The sequence below is a fragment of the Camelus ferus genome, chromosome 8 (genome assembly GCF_009834535.1).
Source record: "Camelus ferus isolate YT-003-E chromosome 8, BCGSAC_Cfer_1.0, whole genome shotgun sequence".
NCBI lineage: Eukaryota > Metazoa > Chordata > Mammalia > Artiodactyla > Camelidae > Camelus > Camelus ferus.
This window is the reverse complement of record NC_045703.1, coordinates 60,964,603-60,984,955: the sequence shown is the minus strand read 5'-3', so window position 1 is coordinate 60,984,955 and position 20,353 is coordinate 60,964,603. Positions and strand designations below refer to the sequence as shown.

General features: G+C 42.6%; 1 protein-coding gene across 2 annotated transcripts in view; it reads right to left on the bottom strand.

Annotated features, from left to right (window-relative positions):
- AKAP12 (A-kinase anchoring protein 12) overlaps positions 1–20,353 on the bottom strand; it is a 92,128-nt gene that overhangs the window by 9,837 nt on the left and 61,938 nt on the right. Inside the window, exon 1 of one of the 2 annotated variants that reach the window (XM_014559947.2) lies at positions 15,071–15,350. The exons of the other annotated variant lie outside the window; for it this stretch is intronic. Within the exon in view, the coding sequence (XP_014415433.1) occupies positions 15,071–15,095 (25 nt within the window). The 5' untranslated portion in view covers positions 15,096–15,350. Of the gene's footprint in view, positions 1–15,070; positions 15,351–20,353 lie in introns of those variants that run through there. 2 annotated transcript variants of the gene reach the window in all.

The window sequence follows — 20,353 nt, the reverse complement described above, 5'->3', positions numbered from 1 at the left end:
CCTTATTTGGGAAAGCCAAGTTGGCTGTTTGTCATTAGACTCAGAAAATCACACTTAACTAATATGTTCTAATAACTCATTCAGTCAAGGATCAAGAGATGTTAAAAACTTTGGGTGAAATGCTGCCAGCACACTTACAGTTTTAGAGTATCAACACACAGATTACTTCATTTCAAAAGGAGATGGAAAAATCTGCCAGGCACCACCTTAACCAAGTGATCAAACTTAACATCTCCAACAATGGGACCAAACCATCATCATGCTTCCTGACGTGAGGCACTGAGAAGCCCAATAAATCACCTACATAGTATCACTGACAAAAATGTTTAACAGAATCGAATCATGTGGAAACAGTCAGACAACGGTCCACACTGAAGGATGTTCTATAAAATAACTAGCCTGGCCTGAAATATCCATGTTACAAAGGACAAAAATCAAACCTAAATATAAACGGATTGTCTGCAGGTAACTTTCAGATGGTTTAAGGAGAGGGAATGAGGGGGTAGGGGAGGAGGAGAGAGGGGAGGAAAGAAAATGTGGTTTAAAAAAAGCAATGAATGGTGATTATGTTAAATGTATAAGGGTGTTTATTATATTTTTCTGTAGGTTTGAATTTTTAACATTGTTAGGGATTAAAGAAGCAAGTAAATGTGATTTAATAAAGGGTGGGATTTGGTGCTAAATTTAAAAATTTAAGAAATATGACAACCAGAGATGGTAGGCATGGTCCGTCCTGGGTTGGATATCCATTAGAGCAAACCAGCTCAGCGACATTTTTAGTCTTCTTGGGATAATGTATGATTTGAGATTAGATGAGATGAATTTTTACTGAAATGAAAGGGTAGAAATCAGGATTGAGGAAAAAAAAGCAGGTTACCAAAAGTATATACACTATGACCACGTTATGGTTTAAAAAAGGTTAACTGAATTTGACACACAAGGGGGAGGGTATAACTTAAGTCATAGAGTGTGTGCTTAGCATGCACGAGGTCCTGGGTTCAATTCCCCAGCACCTCCATTAAATAAATAAACAAATAAACCTAATTCCCCTCCCACAAAAAATAAAATAAGCTAATAACAATACTAGATTGCAAAAATAAAAAAAAGAAATTGACACACAAAAAGGTCCTAGTAATGCTGTGAAAACATACTTAATGCCTACTGCACAAAATGAAAATAATTACAACTAGTTTCTATACTAATGCTTAGAACCTAGCAATATCTGGAAATAGAGAAATATCTGGAAATGTATATATGCTTCTCCCCAAATCCATAAATTACTTCAATTTGTATAATCTTATTTCCCCACGAAAATAATTTTATTCTTTATGTGAACTATTACAAACCTATGTCTACAAATTTCCACCATAATATTTATTGGGTTTCATCTTGAAACTGAAGCTTAAAAAGTTCACTGAAAAACTGTCCCAGGTGCCACGCAAGTTAAATATGCACAGCCCTGTTTGACTGTGCCTTGTACTGCGCTGTAAGTTAACCTGAAGTCCTTTTTCCCTTACCTTTTTTTTCCCCTCCCTAACATTACCAGATTTGGGGATACTGAGAGATAAAACCTGTGATTATCTGGGCCTCTTCTATGCAAAGAGGAAGGAAGGGATACTGAGGAGGTATTCTAACCCCACCCAGGCGCCACAGTGTTGGGCAGGGCCTTGGCTTTGGTGACAGGGCCACAGTTGTATTGGTAAGAGTTTTGGGAATCAGCCAACTCTCATTTTCTCTGACATCAGCATCTAAAGTAGTGTTTTAAAAACTAAAATATATGGAGAACTGAACATTTAGAGAAGGAGGTTTGACGAAAAGCCAATTCCATTACTTTGAAGTACCCTTCTTAAAGGATTCTCCTTTCTGTTTTCCTTTTTAAAAAAATTACTTAGAGAAACAAACACTGAACCCTAGTTAATGCTATGCATGCTCAAGTGTTTAGGGGTGAAGTATCCTGATGACTGCCACTTACTGTGAAATGCATAAAGAAGAAGATGGACTCATGAATGGACAGAGGGATGGATAGTTGGGTAGATATGTGATAAGGTTAAGGATGGTAAAATGTTTATTGTGGAATCTGGAGAAGTATATAATATTCACTGTCTTGTTCTTTCAACTTTTTCATATGCTAAACATTTTTCATAAGTAAGTTTGGGGGGGAAGCTCCCCCAGTGATTAAAAAAAATTACTTTGAAATAAACATTTGTGACCAACTTTAGACTTTATAAACAATAAAGGAAAAACTGATCCACATTAAATATTAAGGGAGATATTCCAAGAGAAAGGAAAAGTCAGACATATGCGATTAGACTGTCCAGAGTAGCCAATCCCAACCCTCCTTTCAAGCTGGGGTCTTTCAGGAATACTCTCTCCTCATTGTTTTTAAAAAGTATGCATAATCTTCTGAAATAAGGAAATGCTATACATTTCCATTTATTCCTATTATAAACTAGCTTATTTAGTGAAATCTATGAATTCCTTTAAGTGCATTTCCATGAACTGTTTCTTAAAAATTTTCCCAATTATAAAAGCATACTCACGAGAGAATTTTCCACAAGTACTTCTAGGCAAATGATATCATTGGAAATACACTAGAGAAAAAAGTCAAACCCCAATAATGAACACTATTCTACTACAATTTTACTAGTAATGCAAACATAAATATCCTGCCAGCAAGCATGAGCTAAAACCCCGAATTAACCTCTCTAGAAACCATTAGAAAATGCAGGCATTTTGCTAACATAGTGGGAGAAAGCAGGTGTTATACCCACCATTTCACCCCCTTTTTACCTCCATGCTCCCAAGTCTGTTTCAACTTGAAACAGTTTTTTTTTAAACTCTCGGATGACTGGAGTGTTTACAGTCAAAACTCAGGAAACAAAGATAACAGCTGCCAACTGGCAGAACAAAACAGCCATTGATGGTTCTGTTACAGCGCAGCAATATTCAGACGTTCTCTTTATAGTGATGCGTGGCTGAACCCATTACAAAAAGAAAAGCATTTAGGATCACAGGAGAATTTTAAATCCTAACTGGACAACTGGTCTGCTGTGTCTTGTGACCAAAGTAACCCTAAGAGTTACTACTGTCAGAACAATCTTCCGGACAGGGCAGGGCCTGTTGGTTTGTGCTGTGTGCACAAAGCTGGACACACCCAACTCAGCCCTGATTTCCACTTGCCTCCTTCATGGGGCAGGGCCTGTAGACTTTACAGAGAGGTCCTGTTTCCTGAAATATCCCTTTGATCACATCAGGAAGCTAGCGTCAAGCATCCCTAATGGCTCCAGAACCTAGAGAATAGTCTTCTAAACTACCTAGCCTGGCAGCTAAGGTCAAATTACATTTCTAAGCTACAAGCTAACTTTGCACAGCCGTGCTTTAAAGGTATGTGTGTATCCTGTCCCAAACCACGTCCGACCATCTGGCTAGGAACCCGAGGTGAAACCTAGATCCTGTTTTCCAGTCTCCTTACCTATTACTGGGCCGTGCACTCCCAGTGCTCAGCCGGAGGGGCAAGGCCCGCTCCATCCCGTCCCTCATCTCCCACTTTGCTCTCCTCCTGGCTCTCCAGTGGGAGATACATTTTCCAGCCTTGCTAAATCCTTGTGATTTTTTTTGAGGCCCATATCGTTTTCTACCATGCTTCCTCCCTGCCACCTGGGCAGAAATCTTCCCAGGTGACCCTACCCGCACAATCTCTATCCCAACCCTGACTCCCAAGCCTCTTTCAAATCGTTGTCTTCACGGGTCTGTTTCTTTCTGGCAAGAAGCAACCTGCACTCTGGAGCCTCCCTTGCCCGAGCCTCTGTTTTAATCTGTTCAGAACTCTGAGAGTGGAGGGTTTGAGCACCAGCTCCACAGGGCCCAGATGAGGCCCTGTCTCTCGGGGGCTTCAGCAATCTCTGCGGCCAGGGCCGGGGCCAGGATCAGGGCCCGGTGCAGCAGGGGCTCCGTAGTGGAGCCGAGAGGGTGACTCTGCTGCATGCGGCGTCCCCTCTGGGTGACACGGGACGGCGTGTCCCAGCATCAGTGGTTTGATCAAAGCAAGGGAAAGGAGGAAGGATGGAAACGCACACACTACCGGGCAAGGCGGCGTCCCTCCGCGTGGTCCCGCCCGCCGGCCCTGGGGCAAACCGCCGCTGGGGGGCGCGCGCTACTCACAGCAGAGGTTACTCCACCAGGGCATGGCGTGCGCCGCCGCCCGGCAAGGACAGCCCTACAGAGGCCCCGGAGGCACAGCCTTCCTCTTCCCTCTGCCCCATCGCTGGATGGAGACTGGCGGCGCTATCGGGCCGCGCCCCTGACGAGGGCGCCCCCTGGGGGCCGCCGCGCTCGTCACAGAGGGCGCAGCCTCCTCGCCAGCCTGCAAGGGAAAGCCCCGGAGGCCCTGAGCATCACCCCAATGGGTCCCTCTTCCAACCCGAGACTCTCAAGCGGAAAACCAGCCCTGGCTAAATGACGGCCACACTGCCGCTAAAACTCACTGCCGCTGCACTCCCGAACTGCTTTTCTCTCATCCGCACAACATTCCATGGAGTAGTCGATCCAAAACTCACACTGCACAACAGAGGCCCACGGCATGGCAGGAACCGGGCATGGGTTGGTTTGGTTTTAAGAATTTTATTTTCCTGAGTATTATTAGAACAAGAACTGGGGACCTCGCGCACGTTCCCATTACAAAGCTATCATTTCCAACCATAGAGCCTGGCCCCTCCAACTGGCTTACAAGGGAATAAACCGACTTCAAAGATGGTTTTATGTGGGAAATGGAAAATGGTACAGCCACTTGGGAAGACAGTTGGCAGTTTCTTGCAAAACTACACATGCTCTTACCATCTGACCCAGCAATCATGAAACAGCAGGACACCTCTGGGGTCCTCTTGAAGGCGGATTAGTAAAATGGCCGCATTTAGGCTAACAGTTGCTATTCTTATGATTGCCCTTAAAACAGTCAACTGACCGGTTGCTGCTCACAGTTCCAGGCCCATTGTTAAAACTAAAGCTACTGATATTACTGTTTTTACTTTATTCCAGTAATTGAAAGTAATAATCAAGCTTGATCTCTGGGTCCTTCTCCAAGGTCACAGGACTGTAACCTTACAAAATAGCCTGAGTTACCAAGACCACAACTTGAGTGCTTACGAGATAATGAGCTCTAACCGCTGGCCTCTGTAGAACTGGTTGCCTGGAGGCATCAAGTCACCATTCTAAGTCTTCTGATGAGAAAATGATTCTGTTGCTTGTTATCAATGCTTTATTGTTAGAGCCATGGCTGTAAAACCACCCCACCCCATCTCCAAGGTGGGTTCAGCTTTGAAGGCACTCGCCTGCTGTAAGTCCACTTTGCCCGGCAAAGCAATAAAATTGCCTCTTTTCCTCTAAGCTCCAAGACCTTGTCTCTGGGTTATCTGGCTCATCAGGGACAGGGGCCAATCTTTCGGCAACGCTCTCTGGTACAAATCCTTTCCTGTATCCTCGGTTTCTTGTTTGTAAGAAATAGGGTTCATTCAGCCTCCTTGACCTTCCCAGAGTTCCAAAGGGCAGGTTCAAACAGTTGCTAATCAGGCGGGAGAGACAAGGGAGGAACAGTCAAGAAGCAACAGCATAACCTTGGGGCAGGGTCCTGTTCCTCAAGGAATATATGTAGCAATTTCTTTGAGTTCTTCTGCAGGAACTAAGGCCCCACCCAGGTGGAGGATGGGAACTTCTGGCTGAGCACAAGATTCCTGGAGCCCCGTCCTGTTACCTCACCACCAACCAATCAGAAGAAAGTCACACCCTGCAGCCCTCACCCCGAGTTTTGCCTATAACAGCTCCTCCCCCCAAATCATATGGGAATTCGGGTTTTTCGAGCATGAGCCATACATCCTCCTTACTTCGCCCTGCAACAAACCTTTCTCTGCTGCAAACTCCGATGTTTCAGTTTGCTTGGCCTCACTGTGCATCGGGCACACGAACTTTTGTATAGTAACAATCATGCTCCTTGGCATTTACGCAAGTATCCTTGGTATTTTCTCATACCTACATTTGGTATGAGTTGAAAACATGTCCACACAAGGAAATGGACATGAATGTTTACAGCAACTTTGTTCATAATTGCAAAAACTTGGAATATCCAAGATGCTCTTCAATAGGTGAATGGATAAAAAAAACTATGGTACATCCAGGCAATAAAATATTATTCAGCACTAAAGACAAGTGAGCAAATCATCAAGATGTGGAGGAACCTTAAATGCATATTACTAAGTGAAAGAACCCAGTCTGAAAAGGCTACATACTGCACGGTTCCACCTGTATGGCATTCTGGAAAAGGCAAAACTGTGCAGACAATAAAAAGATCAGTGTTGCCAGGGGAAGGGAGGGGAGAGGGATGAATATCAGAGGACAGATGGTTTTTTAGGGCAGTGAAACTAGTCTGCCTGATACTACAATGGTAGATACCTGTCATTATACATTTGTTCAAACCCATGGGATGTACAATACCAAGAGGGAACCGTAATGTAAACTGTGGATTTAGGGTGATAATGACGTCAATGTAGGCTCACTGATGGTAACATGGGTACCACTCTGGTGGGGTCTGTTGATAGTGGGAAAGGCTATGCACCTGTGGGAGGAGGGAGATTATACTCTGTACTTTCCACACAGTCTTGCTGGGAACCTAAAACTGCCCTAAGAAATAGTTTATTTTTTATGGTAAACATAAAGCTTGTCTTTTTAAAAGAAAAGTAAATTCCATATACTTTCAAAGCATTAAAATTCTCATTCTGCATACATCATTGTTACTTTAAAATTTGTAAATGCCACTTATGACAAAAAGTATTTAGATCTGTCAACACCTACACTCAAACAGAAAAATTGCTGTGTGCCTGATGTGGACAACAATTCAAATTCTATTTCAGTGTAAAAAGCAGTTTTTTCATGGTTATAGTCATGCTTCGAAAAAAAAAGAAAGAAAGAAAGAACATATATCCTACCCACCCACTCACAGATAATGATTCAAAAGTTCACCTGAGTGCACCTGTAACTTATGTAATACTGTATATCCACTATCCTTCAATTAAAAATATTTTTAAATAAAAAAAGACCATTATTTTGTAACTATCAAGATAAAGACTGGATAAAGCAAAAATCAGTGGGTGCTAAACGGTGTTGGCAGGGGGCGGTGCTGGGCAGGATATTTACATGCTTCAACATTGAAAGGGTGCAGAAATCGGACAACTTAACATCAACGTATGAGGGGCCCATAGACATTGTGTACAATACCCAGAGAAGGACACGATGTCATCTGTGGCTAAGAATGCATAACCTAAATTTAATTAGGAGAAAACAAACACCCAATAAGAAATGTGGTAGAAATGGGGGGAGAGAACTATATGCTTGAACATGTCAATGTCTGAAAGATAAAGGCTTGTATCTGCAAATCCCGAATTCTCAATTTATCCCTCAGGATTTGCAGATACACAGTACTATATATAAAACATAAACAGCAAGGTCACACTGTACAGCACAGGGAACTATATTCAATACTTTGTAATAGCCTATAGTGAAAAAGAATAGGAAAAGGAATATATACGTATGTATAACTGAGTCACTGTTCTGTACACCAGAAAGTAACACGTTGTAAAACATGTCAATAAAAAAATTTTTTTAAAAGAAAAACTGACACATTGTAAACTGACTATACTATAATAAAAAAAAGAAAAAAGAAAACCTGTAAGACCACTTGAGACAAAAAATAGAATGAGAAGGTCTAACATAGTACTTCTGAAACTATCTGAGATGGATTATTTTTTAAACTGCCAATCTATTACAGCCAAAAATAAAATACAATAAAACTGAATTACTTTTTTTTAATCATGTGCTTAGACATCATGATAATACCAAGTTGCTATTAAAAGCTTCTAAATGTTTACTTTGGGGAAAAAAAAAAGACAAAGGCTTTACAAAAGTTCCAGGTTAAAAGAGGCTAAAGAGATAAGCCATAATACTTGACCTAAGGATGGATCTCGTAATGCACAGAGAGAATGCTAAAAGGGACACCATTAGATTCACTGTCAAGATTGGCACAAGAATGGTAGGTTATATAAAACTACTGTGATAATGTAAATATGACATTGATAACTGTACTATAGCTATGAAAGGAAATACCTCTCTTCTCAGGAACTACACACTTAAGTATTCAGCAGTAAAGGACCAGGATGTACCTAGCCTGCCCTCAAATGGCTGAGAAAGCGGCCCGTCTCTTGCCCACGTAAGACGTAACAGGAACCTGTCTGCTGGTGTGTGATTTTGCTTTGTTTCCCAACAGAGAGAGAGTAAATAATGAAACAAGTAAGGCAAAATGTTAACAGGTGAATGTAGGTAAGGGGTTCCTGATGTTCCTTGACCTATTCTTATTTTTGCAACTTTCTGTAACTTTGAAGTTATTGTTGAAAAAAAAATCACTCAGAAGAATAAAAAAACAGAAAACAACAAAAAACAGAGAGGGTGATGATTCACCCTACCTGATTTTAGAGGACACCGGATCTCTGTGTCCATCATACAGATTTATATCCATCATACAGATTTTATCAATGAAATAAATAACTGAAAAATGATTCTCCCTGAACCCCTCAAGAAAGAGAATTCACGTAGAAGGGAAGATTAAAGAGCAGAAGTCCTGGAGACAGACTAGTGTTTGAATTGCAGCTGCACCACTTATTAGCATGGGGCCCTTGGGCAAATTTCCTGAGATTTCTGTTCTTAGCGTCCTCACCTGGAACACAGATTACGTCCAGTACTTCCTGCAGAAGCCAGTTAGGAGGGTAAGGTTTCAGCTGGCCGATGACAACAATAAAACAAAAAAACTCTTTTTTTTTTATAATTATAAATTTATTTTATAATGTAATTGCTACTCATTTAACACTAATGTTTTTTCATAGTTTTCTTCAAAACAGAAATATTTATTTTTAATTACTTTTTACCAGTTCCAACAGTAATCTGTATGAATTGTGGACTCAGAAATATGGAAAATTGGGAATAACACCCACAAAGACGATGTCCAGAGATAATCGCTATTGGTATCTGGGAATGTTTTCTTCTGGATAAGTTATTCAGTAGCCTTCAAAACTATGACGTATGGCTGCACAATTTATTTTTCTGTCCCCCTAGTTTTCAACAATTTACACTGGTCCAATTTTTCATAATCACACTACGTCATACTCATATGTAAAAAATCATTGTCCAAACCCGTAAAGGAGTTTTTGAACAGAAGAGGGCAGTGTTGAGCAGCTTTCAGCACAACTGAACTGGAATTGAGACTTTTCCTAGACCATCAGGACCGCAGGATGTTACAGAAACCCATTGATATATAAAGTTTAGGTGCTCCTTCCAATTCTGTGAAGCCGAATGCCATGTGTACCTGTTTTTACCTGACTTCCAACATGGACACTTCAAGGGGGAGCATGGGCATTCTGAGTTAGCTGCCTACCTGCTATCTGTACCTGTGTAAAGAAAAGATCCAGATTCTTTTATCCCATTTGGGACCAAGTTAAGGTTAAATGTACTTGAGCCCTTCTTTCTGGGTTGAACTTCCCTCCTCCTCCCTTTCCTTGCTTTCCCAGACCAACTGTACACAGTCCCAGGCTCTGGCTAACGGTGGGGTCTCCCATCCCTGTTCCAGTTTGTGGTTAGCAGGAAGCTCTTTTTATTTATTATTTTTTGGTGGGGAGGTAATTAGGTTTATTTACATATTTATCTTTGGAGGCGGTACTGGGGATTGAACTCAGGACCTTGTGCATGCTAAGCATGCGCTCTACCACATGAGCTATATACCCACCCCTCGAGCAGAAAGCTCTTTAAAGGTGTATGTGCTGTCTGCATGCAGCGCCTGAGTGAGTTCAAAGCTTGATGACCAAATAAGGAGGCTGTTAAAAGCATAAAAAAACAGCCAAAAAATGTGAGGTGGCAGGCAGGCAGGAGCGGACCATGCCAGCAGGTTTGACGTTGGGAGGGGAGAGAGCAGGTGAGTGAAGGAGGCAGATAATGATGGTGGAGGAGGCTTCCAGGAAAGACAGTCCAGTGTTCACGTGCGCTGACTGAGCACAGCAGAATCCATTCACAACCACGCTTACAAGCATTTCATTAACACATTTACTTAAGCGACTTCAGAACCTCTTCTGCTAGAATTTGACGTATCAGCTCCCTGTGGAGTTATTTTCTGCCTTAGATTTGTCCCACTGACTTAGGAAGAGGGAAATCAAAATGCCTGCTCATCTAAGCATCACTGATTTGGGGAGGCACTTTTCTGGCACCCAAAAAGTCCTTCTGCAAAATAACTGGTTTTACTGATACAATGTATAGTTATCACTCATGCTAGGCTTTGAATTATCCAGCCATTTTGCAGAACACTGGTATTAATCCCGGAAGTCTCTCAAATGCCCGTAAAGGCCAAACGTGGTGCTCATGTATTCACGGATGCTGCGGTTTGGCTAGAAAGTCTACCTTCTCACCAGGCATCAAAGATGCCAAAAGGCTAGGAAAGGGAGTCAGTCAGTAAGTCAACTGGGAAAGCCTCTAGGAGGCAGGACTGGCAGATACTTTCATCTTTATGCAGAGTCACTGGTCCTCGCCCTGCCCCACAGGCACTTCAAAGGGCGGGAAAAGACCAAGGTCATTGCAAGGGTCCCCACACTCGTGGGCATGGCCCTAAACACAGTCTTACTGGGCCCATGGTTTGCATCAACATGTTTTTCCACTAAAACTATTAGTGGCAGCAACATCATAGATGTCTTGCTTCGTAAATAAACATGAGCTTAGAAACCAAATATTTCTATCTCTTTTTCTGGGAGAAGATTCTAGTCCTATGCCTTTGTGAGAGAGTGTCCATATGCTGGAAACATTACTTGGAAAAGAAAAATATGATTTTAAAATGATGTAGAAACTGCTTACACTCACTTCATTTTCTGCATATGCCCTTGGAGGAGCCTCCTGGCAGTAGAGAAGCAGGAAGTGTAACGGCGAGGCTTGGGCGAAGCCATGGTGTAGCTGAAGCTGTCTTACCATAGCCAAGACTGTGAGTAAGCTTTGTGTTTGTCTTTTTGCTTTTCTAAGACAAATGAAAGGTCCCCTTAAATAAAAAGCATGGAAAGTGAAACGGAGAAGAAAAATGACACCTTCTAGTACCTCCTTTCTGTAACTATATTTTCATTTTTAAAAGGATAAACTATCCTCAGTCACTGTATTAGAGGAGAATTGATAACATACCTGTAACAGAAATCATCTGAATTGTTTAATATTTTGAACAGCTTAACAAGCCCTTCCAAGGCTAAGAAAACTACAGAAGATCAGTGAAGTCAAGTAAAGGTGAAAATACACAAACAGTTACAGCTTTAGTGGCGTTGAAAGAAATCCAAATTTGAAATCATTTTGTGGCTAGAAATCCCACTTTGGCAGAGAATTGTTAAAGCTTTTCCCATTTAGGTGTTACCTTCTGCTGAACTGTTTATCTGCCCAAAGATATCCAGTTAATCCCAATTTATCAAATCATTCACCAGGGGTATATAACGAGTATAGGAGAAACATACACTTTCCTTGTGAAAGCATCGTAATCCCTCACCTCCCGAGCCTTAAAGGGGCCACGATCCCAAAAGGCTAAAGGTGCTGTCCGTCCTGCATCCTGCTCTCTGCGCAGACACCTCTCCCCCGAGCTCCCCAAAATGCAACAGCCAGGGGTTGGCTTTCTTTTCTCACTCTTCCTAAATACTTAGAGATTAAGAGAAAAAAAGGATAACTTGTTTTCTTTTACTATAGGGATTTAAAAGGAAAAAAGAACTTTTAAGGAATATGTCGTCTTATAGATGACAAAAATGGTAGTGTTTTTATCCAAACTTAGCCTGTTTGTCAGAGATAAAGTGCAATACTGCCAACAGCTACAACACTATTTTTTTTTCCAATTTAGTATAAGCAGCGCTCTCCACTCTCCAAGCACGTCGAGACTGCTTGCTGTGACATCTGGAACTGGTTAACTTTCCCCCACAATTTGCAGCATTGTCCTGGAATTTTTCCAGGAATTCTCCGCATTCTAAAATCCATCCCTTATAGCCTACACACCCGACTCTGCGTTCTAAAGCTCGTCAGCCACAAAACCTCCCAGGGGAGATGTTTAACTGGGATTAAAACTCAGATAAACAAAACGCTGTACAGGAGCGTAGAGGTGACGGGCATCATTGGCCTTGGCCTGGACTGTGACGTCCAGTGGCCCCTCATACATCTGTGCGGGCTGGAAACACGTGAGCACCACGAAACCACTATCAGCATCCTTTCCCCGAGAACGAGGTCTTTTACAGGCTAATCTGCGGCTGTGCTTGTTAGTAGCTGTGGGACCCCAAGAGAAACTTAGCTTTCATGAGAAAAAGGGGGTGAAACAACCACTTTTTTTTTTTGCAGGATTATTGCGGGGAGTAATGATAATGGCCACAGAGGGTGGACGCCCAGTATGTGGCAGTTATTACACCAGCAGCTGCGAGGGTATTAATTTCATGCCTCCCAAGTCCCTTGATGAGTTCGCCTCCTCGGCAGACAGCAGCAGCCCTGTGGGGGGTGTTTTCTTAATCTTGTGAAATGATTTGCATAAAGAAGTGCATTATCAGTAATCGAGAGCTTGCATGAATATTGGCGGATTCTTTCTTCCCAGTTTACTTTAGGGCTAAGGAACACTGTTGCCCTAATTCCTCATGATACCCTACAGTTAGTCTCAATAACGTGTGTGAGTTAGGGAAAACAGGAAAGATCTTTTCCGAATTCAAAAAGCTTTTCTTTTTCTTTTTTTTTTTTGCTGGCATGCCGTTGATATACGCGTGGGGAGGGGACACCTCTTTCATCATCATCGGGTCAAATCACTTGTTTTCTAGTTTTTGAACGAAGTTATTGTTAACATGATGTGAAGGAAAGATGTCAAGAAAGGCCAAGAGTATGTGACGTGAATAATCAATGATCCCATCCTTCAAGGTCTGATGCATTCATTAGAGGAGGGTGTGCGCTCAGGGTCTGGGAAGGGGAGAATAATGGTCAGTATTAAGTGACAGCTTTTCCCTGCTTTAAGAAATTAAAGTTAATTCCTAAGTAGTTTAGGAAAACATCACCAACTCATCCCCTTCTTATGAACTGTGAAACTGAAACACACTTCTCACATAAGGCAGTCCTACTAAAGCAGAGAATAACTTTCTCCTCCATTATTTACACGAGTGATCCCAAAGTTACAAGAAACCTTTGATATTTAGTTAATCCTTAATGCCAATTTCAAAAGCCTTCAGTGCTTTTCAAGATACCGACCAACTATTTAGACTATTGACTGTACATCTTCCTTATCAGACTAACTTGCAGAGGAAAAAAAAAAAGACAGTTGAAACTCCTTTTTAATGTTCACTTCTTCCATTATGAAATGTTTATTTGCTAATAAGTTTTTGGAGTGTAAGATTTTTCTGAGCACTTTCTTATTACCAGGAGAAAGTAGCAAATTTTACCACATTTTTATATCAACATTGTAATAAAAGTAAAACTCAGAAAGTGGTCGATCTAAAAAAGTTTCCTTAAAAATGAGGCAGCCCTTCCACCTGTTTCTGTTCATTTATCTTTCCACTGCCATTATCTGAACCAATCTTTTAAAGCCCCCTCAAGAATACCAAGTTTGTTAACTTAATTTCTGCTAAGAAGGACCACTTTCTTTTCCCATAAGAAACTCAGCATGTGATAAACTCATCAAATAGTGAATATTATAAAGATTGTACTGTACACAAAAAGCACCCAGAAAAAAAAGTTACACTCACAGAAGCCCCACCCCCAGCTGTGCCAAATCACACTCCCAGATAGCCTCTCTCAGGGTGTTTATAATATTTCATTTCTAGAAAAATTAGTGATCTGGAAAAAAAATGAAGAATTTTATGTTTTTAATGTTTTTAATCTTGTGTAGTCTAATGATAGCTTCTAGGTATCATGCAAATTTTCTCACTAGGTAGAGGGTAGAGAGGCTAGTCGAGTTAACCCAGGGAAGGGATTTTAAGGAAATCGCATAGTAAACAAGCTAATCTATAGGAAGTGAGAGATATTTTTAGTTTTGCTGAAGTTTCACATTCATCTAAAATTCCAGAGGAGGACAAGGCTTTGCAGAGGCAATTACACTGAGAAGAATTTGAAGGCCTAGAAATTCTGTACTGTGCTTTTAAGAAACCATGTATTCGGTGAGCAATGATCTCAAATATTTCAAGAGGAGCTGGTCTTATAAATCTAAATTAGCAAATGCAGTTTAATTTTTGATATGGGGAAAAAGCAGAAAGGAGAAAACAGACAGGATTTTACGGATTCAGGCTACAGTACAATTGTATGAAAAGATCAGATAACAAGTTAGAGGAACTCTGAGTACATCCCACACTGTTTGATATCTGTAACTTATTTGCTAGAGGTAGGCTTTAAATATTATCATTCACGCTCACGGCCAGGTCTCTCAAAAGCAAGCTTAAGAAATATGCATTTTACTACTCACTGCCTAAATGCTGTTGCCTGTTAGTCACCAATTTTATAGTAACTATGGCTTTATTAAAACCACCACTAAAATCAGAGCTAACATTTTTGACCCCTAAATCACTAAGTGTATCTTCACTGAAAGTTCCTAACAAGCAAATCAAAATGCCAAATACTGCAATTTCTCAACAACAGGGATTTAGTTTTTTATGACTGCAGCCAGCGATGAGGCTTGCTCACAACCTGTTTGCAAGTTCACCCCAATCTAACTGTATCTATTGGGTTGGGGCTGTTCCCATCCACAAGGGGAAGGGATACAACCGCTCACAAGATGCATTCCAGGTCTCCCTTAGGGCCCCTTCAAGGAAGATTCCTGCACAGGTGAAATGAAAACGTTGGCTTTGCTTTCTGCTGAGCTAAAGAGAGAATGTTCTTCTGATCAAAAGGTCAGCATGTTGAGAGAAATAAATGCCAATCAGGATGTTCAGCCGCTGCCCTCCAGCTCCCCCAGCCCCGTGCGGGTTGCTCCACCTGCCTCGGAGGGAGATGACAACAGAGCCGGCCGCGGCCTTACCTGTGACTGTCATGATCCCCAGCATATCGGACAGCGCACCTCCCAGGGGCAGAGCAGGGGGTCCTCGCCCTGCTTTGGCGGTGGGGGAAGCCGCTGGGGGTCTTGCCCACCCCCTGCAGTCTCGCTGTGATCAGAGAGAACCAAGGGCCCAGCCACCCTCGGAGATCAGGCAGAACTAGAGGTGCCTTCGGAGCGGCAGCAAGAAGTGGACTGGGGATGCACTCCCCCGGCTAATTATAGGAGGACCCACCCACCACCCACCCTTCCGGGCCGGCTGGGGCCGGGGGCCGGGGGCCGGGGGGGGCCAGGGCCGGGGGCCCAGGGGCCCGGGGGCGGCCCGCCCTCCCTGCTCTCCCGGACTTGGCACCGCGCTCACGAGTCATGTGTTTCGTTTTAAAGGAGAGGAGCCCTGCCTGTAGCTGGTTTCTGTTAGTGGTCAGCAAGGCTCTGCGAGAGACCCAGGGAGGGTTTAAAAGTTGTTGGGATGAATAAGACCCGAGTCAGCATCATTTTATCTAAACCGTTACTTCATTCCTGGCACTGACTTACTTCTGTATCTCAGCTTTTAATATTACTTAAAGGAAATAACCGCATAGAGATTGAATTCTACTGCCATTAAAAAAAAAATACTGTGTTCTGCATCCTTACATTTGTTTAAGGCTGATGAAGTGCAAAAACACTGTTCCCTTTTTAGCACCTGTAGCAGTTTATATTTTTACCATCTGCTACAAACACACACACACACACACACACACACACACACACACACGGCACTTGGGGGTTGGTTGGCAAATCTCATGCGTCCTGTTCCCTGAACTCTTTGAGAAGGGCTGTTACAATGCAAACTTTGTGTCTTCAACAGTTGATTGAGACAACTTTCAAAAAACCCTAATACTTGAGCATTCTTCTTATTTTTTTTTAATGTAAGTCATTTAGCTAAACTTTTAGGTCAAGCTAAAATGTATTCCAAAATAGAGACACTATTGTATCTCTAATAAACAAGCACACAGCAAGAAAATCTGTCAGACTGATATTTAAAATTCAGAATTTTTTGGCAGCCCCAAATTCTTAAAATCTTTCTCACTGAAACTTCAGATTTGTTCTATAAGTAGGGGGCGTTTTTACAATTTTGACACACAATTTCTCGTGTCAATTTCCTGTTGCAGTGGGTCCATTTAGGACCCCCAGGTTTGTTTCTCCTGTTTCATCCTTTCCTTTTTATCACTTCATGCCTTGCCTGTCTGACCCCATTAGCCCAGGCTGTCCCCCTAAGTAAACAAAAAAGGTTTTACTACTGCTCTTTTCTTCAGACCATGGAGATCTTGTTCATCACTTTTTGGGGGCTGGGAGGAAGGTGGGAGACTTCGTGTGGACCAGAGGGCCCAGGAAAGAGAGGGAAGGGTGGGGGGAACAGAATTATCAAGAAAAGGCAAATGAACAGATGACTGGATAAAGAAGTTGTGGTATATTTATACGATGGAATACTACTTAGCCATAAAAAAGAATAAAATAATGCCATTTGCAGCAACATGGATGGACCTGGAGATCATCATCCTAAGTGAAGTTAAGCCAGAAAGAGAAAGAAAAATGCCATGTGATATCACTTATATGTGGACTCTAAAAAAACCCAAAAATGCCACAAAAGAACTTATCTGCAAAACAGAAACAGACTCACAGATATAGAAAACAAACTTATGGTTACCAGCGTGTAAAGGTGGGAAGGGATAAATTGAGAATTTGAAATTTGCACCTCTTGGGGAGTGATGGAAATGTTAGCTATCTTGATTGTGGTACTGGTTTTATTGGTGTGTATGTCTATCAAAATTCATCAAATTGTACATCTGAAATATGTATAGTTTACTGTACAGGAACCATACCACAATAAAGGTGTTAAAAAAAGAAAGAAGAGAAGAGGAGAGGAAAAGGAGAGGAGAGGAAAGGAGAGAAGAGGGGTGGGGAGGGGAGGGGAGGGAAGGGAAGGGAAGAAAGGCAAATGAGCACAGGCGTGCCAGCTGGCATGGTACACAGGTGCTCCCTCTGGCCACCAGGGGGCGCTAAGCACCTTATTAGGCTTACACTGAGCAAGGTTAAGGCGGCATCGTTGCCAGCAATCAGACCTTGTACAAAAATCAGCTTCGGCTTCTCCATACTCCAAATTTCCCTCTTATTTTCCGGTAAACGCCCAGCCTGGCTATACGTCTGCATGGGAACAGGGAGTGATGCACCTTGTCCTGATGCCTGGGAGGTGATTCCCTGAGCCACTTAGCAGTTTTCTACCCCTTTATCTTCTCTATAGCAGTCTTAACTTCGGTTCACAAATTGCTTCAATTATAATGAGAGTCTGGCGTGTGTGAAATGTTGCTGGTGCTAACGGTTCCTCTGGAGTCCGCACAGCCAAGGGGTCAGGGCAGCTCTGCATTCTTCTGCCCCGGACCTCTGCCCCCCGCCCCAGCCCTGCAAAGTCCTAGCTGTGCAGATACGGGATAAAGCCCACTCTGGAGGCTGCACTGTGTTCGACATTAAATGAGTGGTTTACAGCCTTCCCAAATTGGGCTATGTATTAGCCCAGACACTGTCCCTGTGTGGAGCCCAAGCCCCCGCCCCAGAGTTGTCCTGGGAGCCTGGGTGACACCCCTGGGATCTGCATCATTTCTCAGCACCAGCTGTTGGGGACAGCTGATGACTACCATCTGAAATACACATATTCAACTTATGGGTGGCAGCTCTTGAATCCTGACCTTGTTTGGCTGTGCCACCAGCTCCTTTCCTTTCTATAAATCCAGATTCTAACAATAGGACAGGCACCAGCCATTCACCTGGGCTGAGGAGGAAGAAACATCACTAGATACAAATGTAAAGCGCATTTAAAACAACACTTAAAAGATAAATGTCCTGCTACTCAGTTTTGGTGCGTAGACTTCTTGTTTCTTTCTAGGACATTAGTGCAGACACTCACACAGCTGATTCGGTTTCTGAAAGAGGAAGTTAAAACCTTAGAGGCAGAGCAATAGCTCATGTGGCTAGTTGGTGCCTCTCTTAGCAGATAGCTGTCCTTTGATCTCCACCTCTAAGAGTGATCAAGGACAGGGTGTGTGGCACAGCTGCCTGATAAGCCTCTGTGTGTCTTGGATTTACAAAGAACAAGCCGTCAATCAGGATAAAAGCAGGAGTAAAGATCAGACCTCAGGTCAGGGTACAATGCAGGCAACTATCTTTTGTTATCACTGCCATTCTCTACTTGTTTGTTTTTGTTAAATTCAGATATTTAAAGGAAGACATCGCTACCCAAAGCAGAAACCACGGGAAGAAGTTTACCAATATCATAAATAGGTGGATGACAGGAAAAGTTTCCCCTAAATATCACCGTTCATTCAACAAATATTTACCAAGTTCTTGCTCCACATTAATTACACTAAGCAAACTGGATGTTGTCCTTGACCTGGGGAAGCTCAGCCTGGGGTGGGAGACACATCCAGAGGTAGAATTGGGCATGCCCCAGGTTAACCCACCCCAGGTAAAGTCTGAGCCAGGCTCTGAAAAAATGGAAGATGTGAGGGGGACAGTCCTACCCGAGGCACAGAGGGAGGCGGTCCCGCAGAAGGAGCAGCAGGGGGAGAGGCATGAAGAACGCGACATCTGGGGACTACAAGTGGCTTCCCTATAGCTACCAGCTCAGTCTACTTGGGGAGACCAGGGGACAGAGGTGATAACTGGAAATGAGGCAAGAAGTAGCATTCGAGGCCAGGAAATTAGGAAGGGTTTTGAATGACATCTTAAGAGCTTTGTAACAAATGACCCAACCAAAAAATGGGTGAAGGATCTGCGTAGACATTCCTCTGAGGTAGACAACACAGATGGCCAGTGAGCACGTGGAAGGACGCTCAGCATCACTGGCCATTAGGAAAATGCAAGTCAAAACCACAAGGAGACCCCAATTCATACTCGCTAGGATGCCTGTGTTCAAACAGACAGATAATACAACAAAGGAGGACCCGGACCCTCGTACATTGGTAGCGGGAATGTAAAAGGTGCAGCTGCTTTGGAAATTTGGAAATGTGCAAACTGTCAATTCCTCAAAATGTTAAACATAGATTTACCACCTGACCCAGCAATTCTACTCCAAGATATATACCCAAGAAAAAGGAAAACCTATGCTTGCACAAAAGCTTATATAAAAATATTGAGAGCAGCATTATTTATAGTAGCCAAAAAGTAGAAGCAACCCAAATGTCCATCAACTGATGGATGGAAAAATAAAATTCCAGCTATCCAATGGAATATTACTCAGTAACAAAAAGGAATGAAGTATTTATATATGTTATAACGTGGAGGAACACTGAAAAAATTTTGCTAAGTGAAAGATGCTAGTCACAAAATAGCACATATTGACATATTATTTAAATATTATTTATTATGTATTATTTAAATTCCATTTATATGAAATGTCTGAAATAGGCAAATCTATAGAGACACAAAGCAGACTAACGGTTATGCAGAACTGGAGAGTTGAAGAGAGAGCCTGCTAAAAGGTACGAGGATTCCTTATGCGGGAATGAAAATGTTCTAAAGTTCTGGTGATGGTTGTACAATTCTGTAAATACACTAAAAACCACTGAAATGTATACTTTAATTTGAACTGTGATTTAGAAAAGGTAACCGGGGCGGTAATCACAAGAAAGAAGGTACTCTAGAAGAAAAATAGGTGGAAACCGTGGTGACAAAGGTGAGGAAGGAGTCAAAAGTTACATCACCCAGGGAAGGCAGCTGCAGCCACGTAAATCTCTGAGGTCATCCGAATGGAATGAGGCAGGTGAAGTAAAAGGTCTGGAACTCTGAGGAAGAGGAATCTGGAAAAGGGCTTTGAGAATGGACAGAGATTAGAGGCAATCAAGGAGAAGATGGCATCAGAAGCCCAAAGTGAAGAGGATTAAAAGGCGGAAAGAGTGGGAATAATCTGACTTGCGTCACAGAGCTGTGACTCAGGGATGAGGACGGAGGAAGCCTCGCCAGTCTGGGGAGGCCGGACTGGTGGACAAGGAGCTGCAATTAAGACAGGGTCCAACACACCAGATCAGCACTGATGCTGGATTCATTACCTTCTTCCAAGGAGGTGAGAGCATTTAACCCCAACCTGAGCATCAGGAACGGGGGAGTTGGACCCACCCCAAATCCAGCCCCTCATCACCCTTCTTTCTGTTTTCTTTTCTGCTTGGCGTTACACCCAGAGGAAAAGAAACACAAACCCAGTGAAGTCACTTGTCCTCTGGCTGGAAAGGGCAGGTG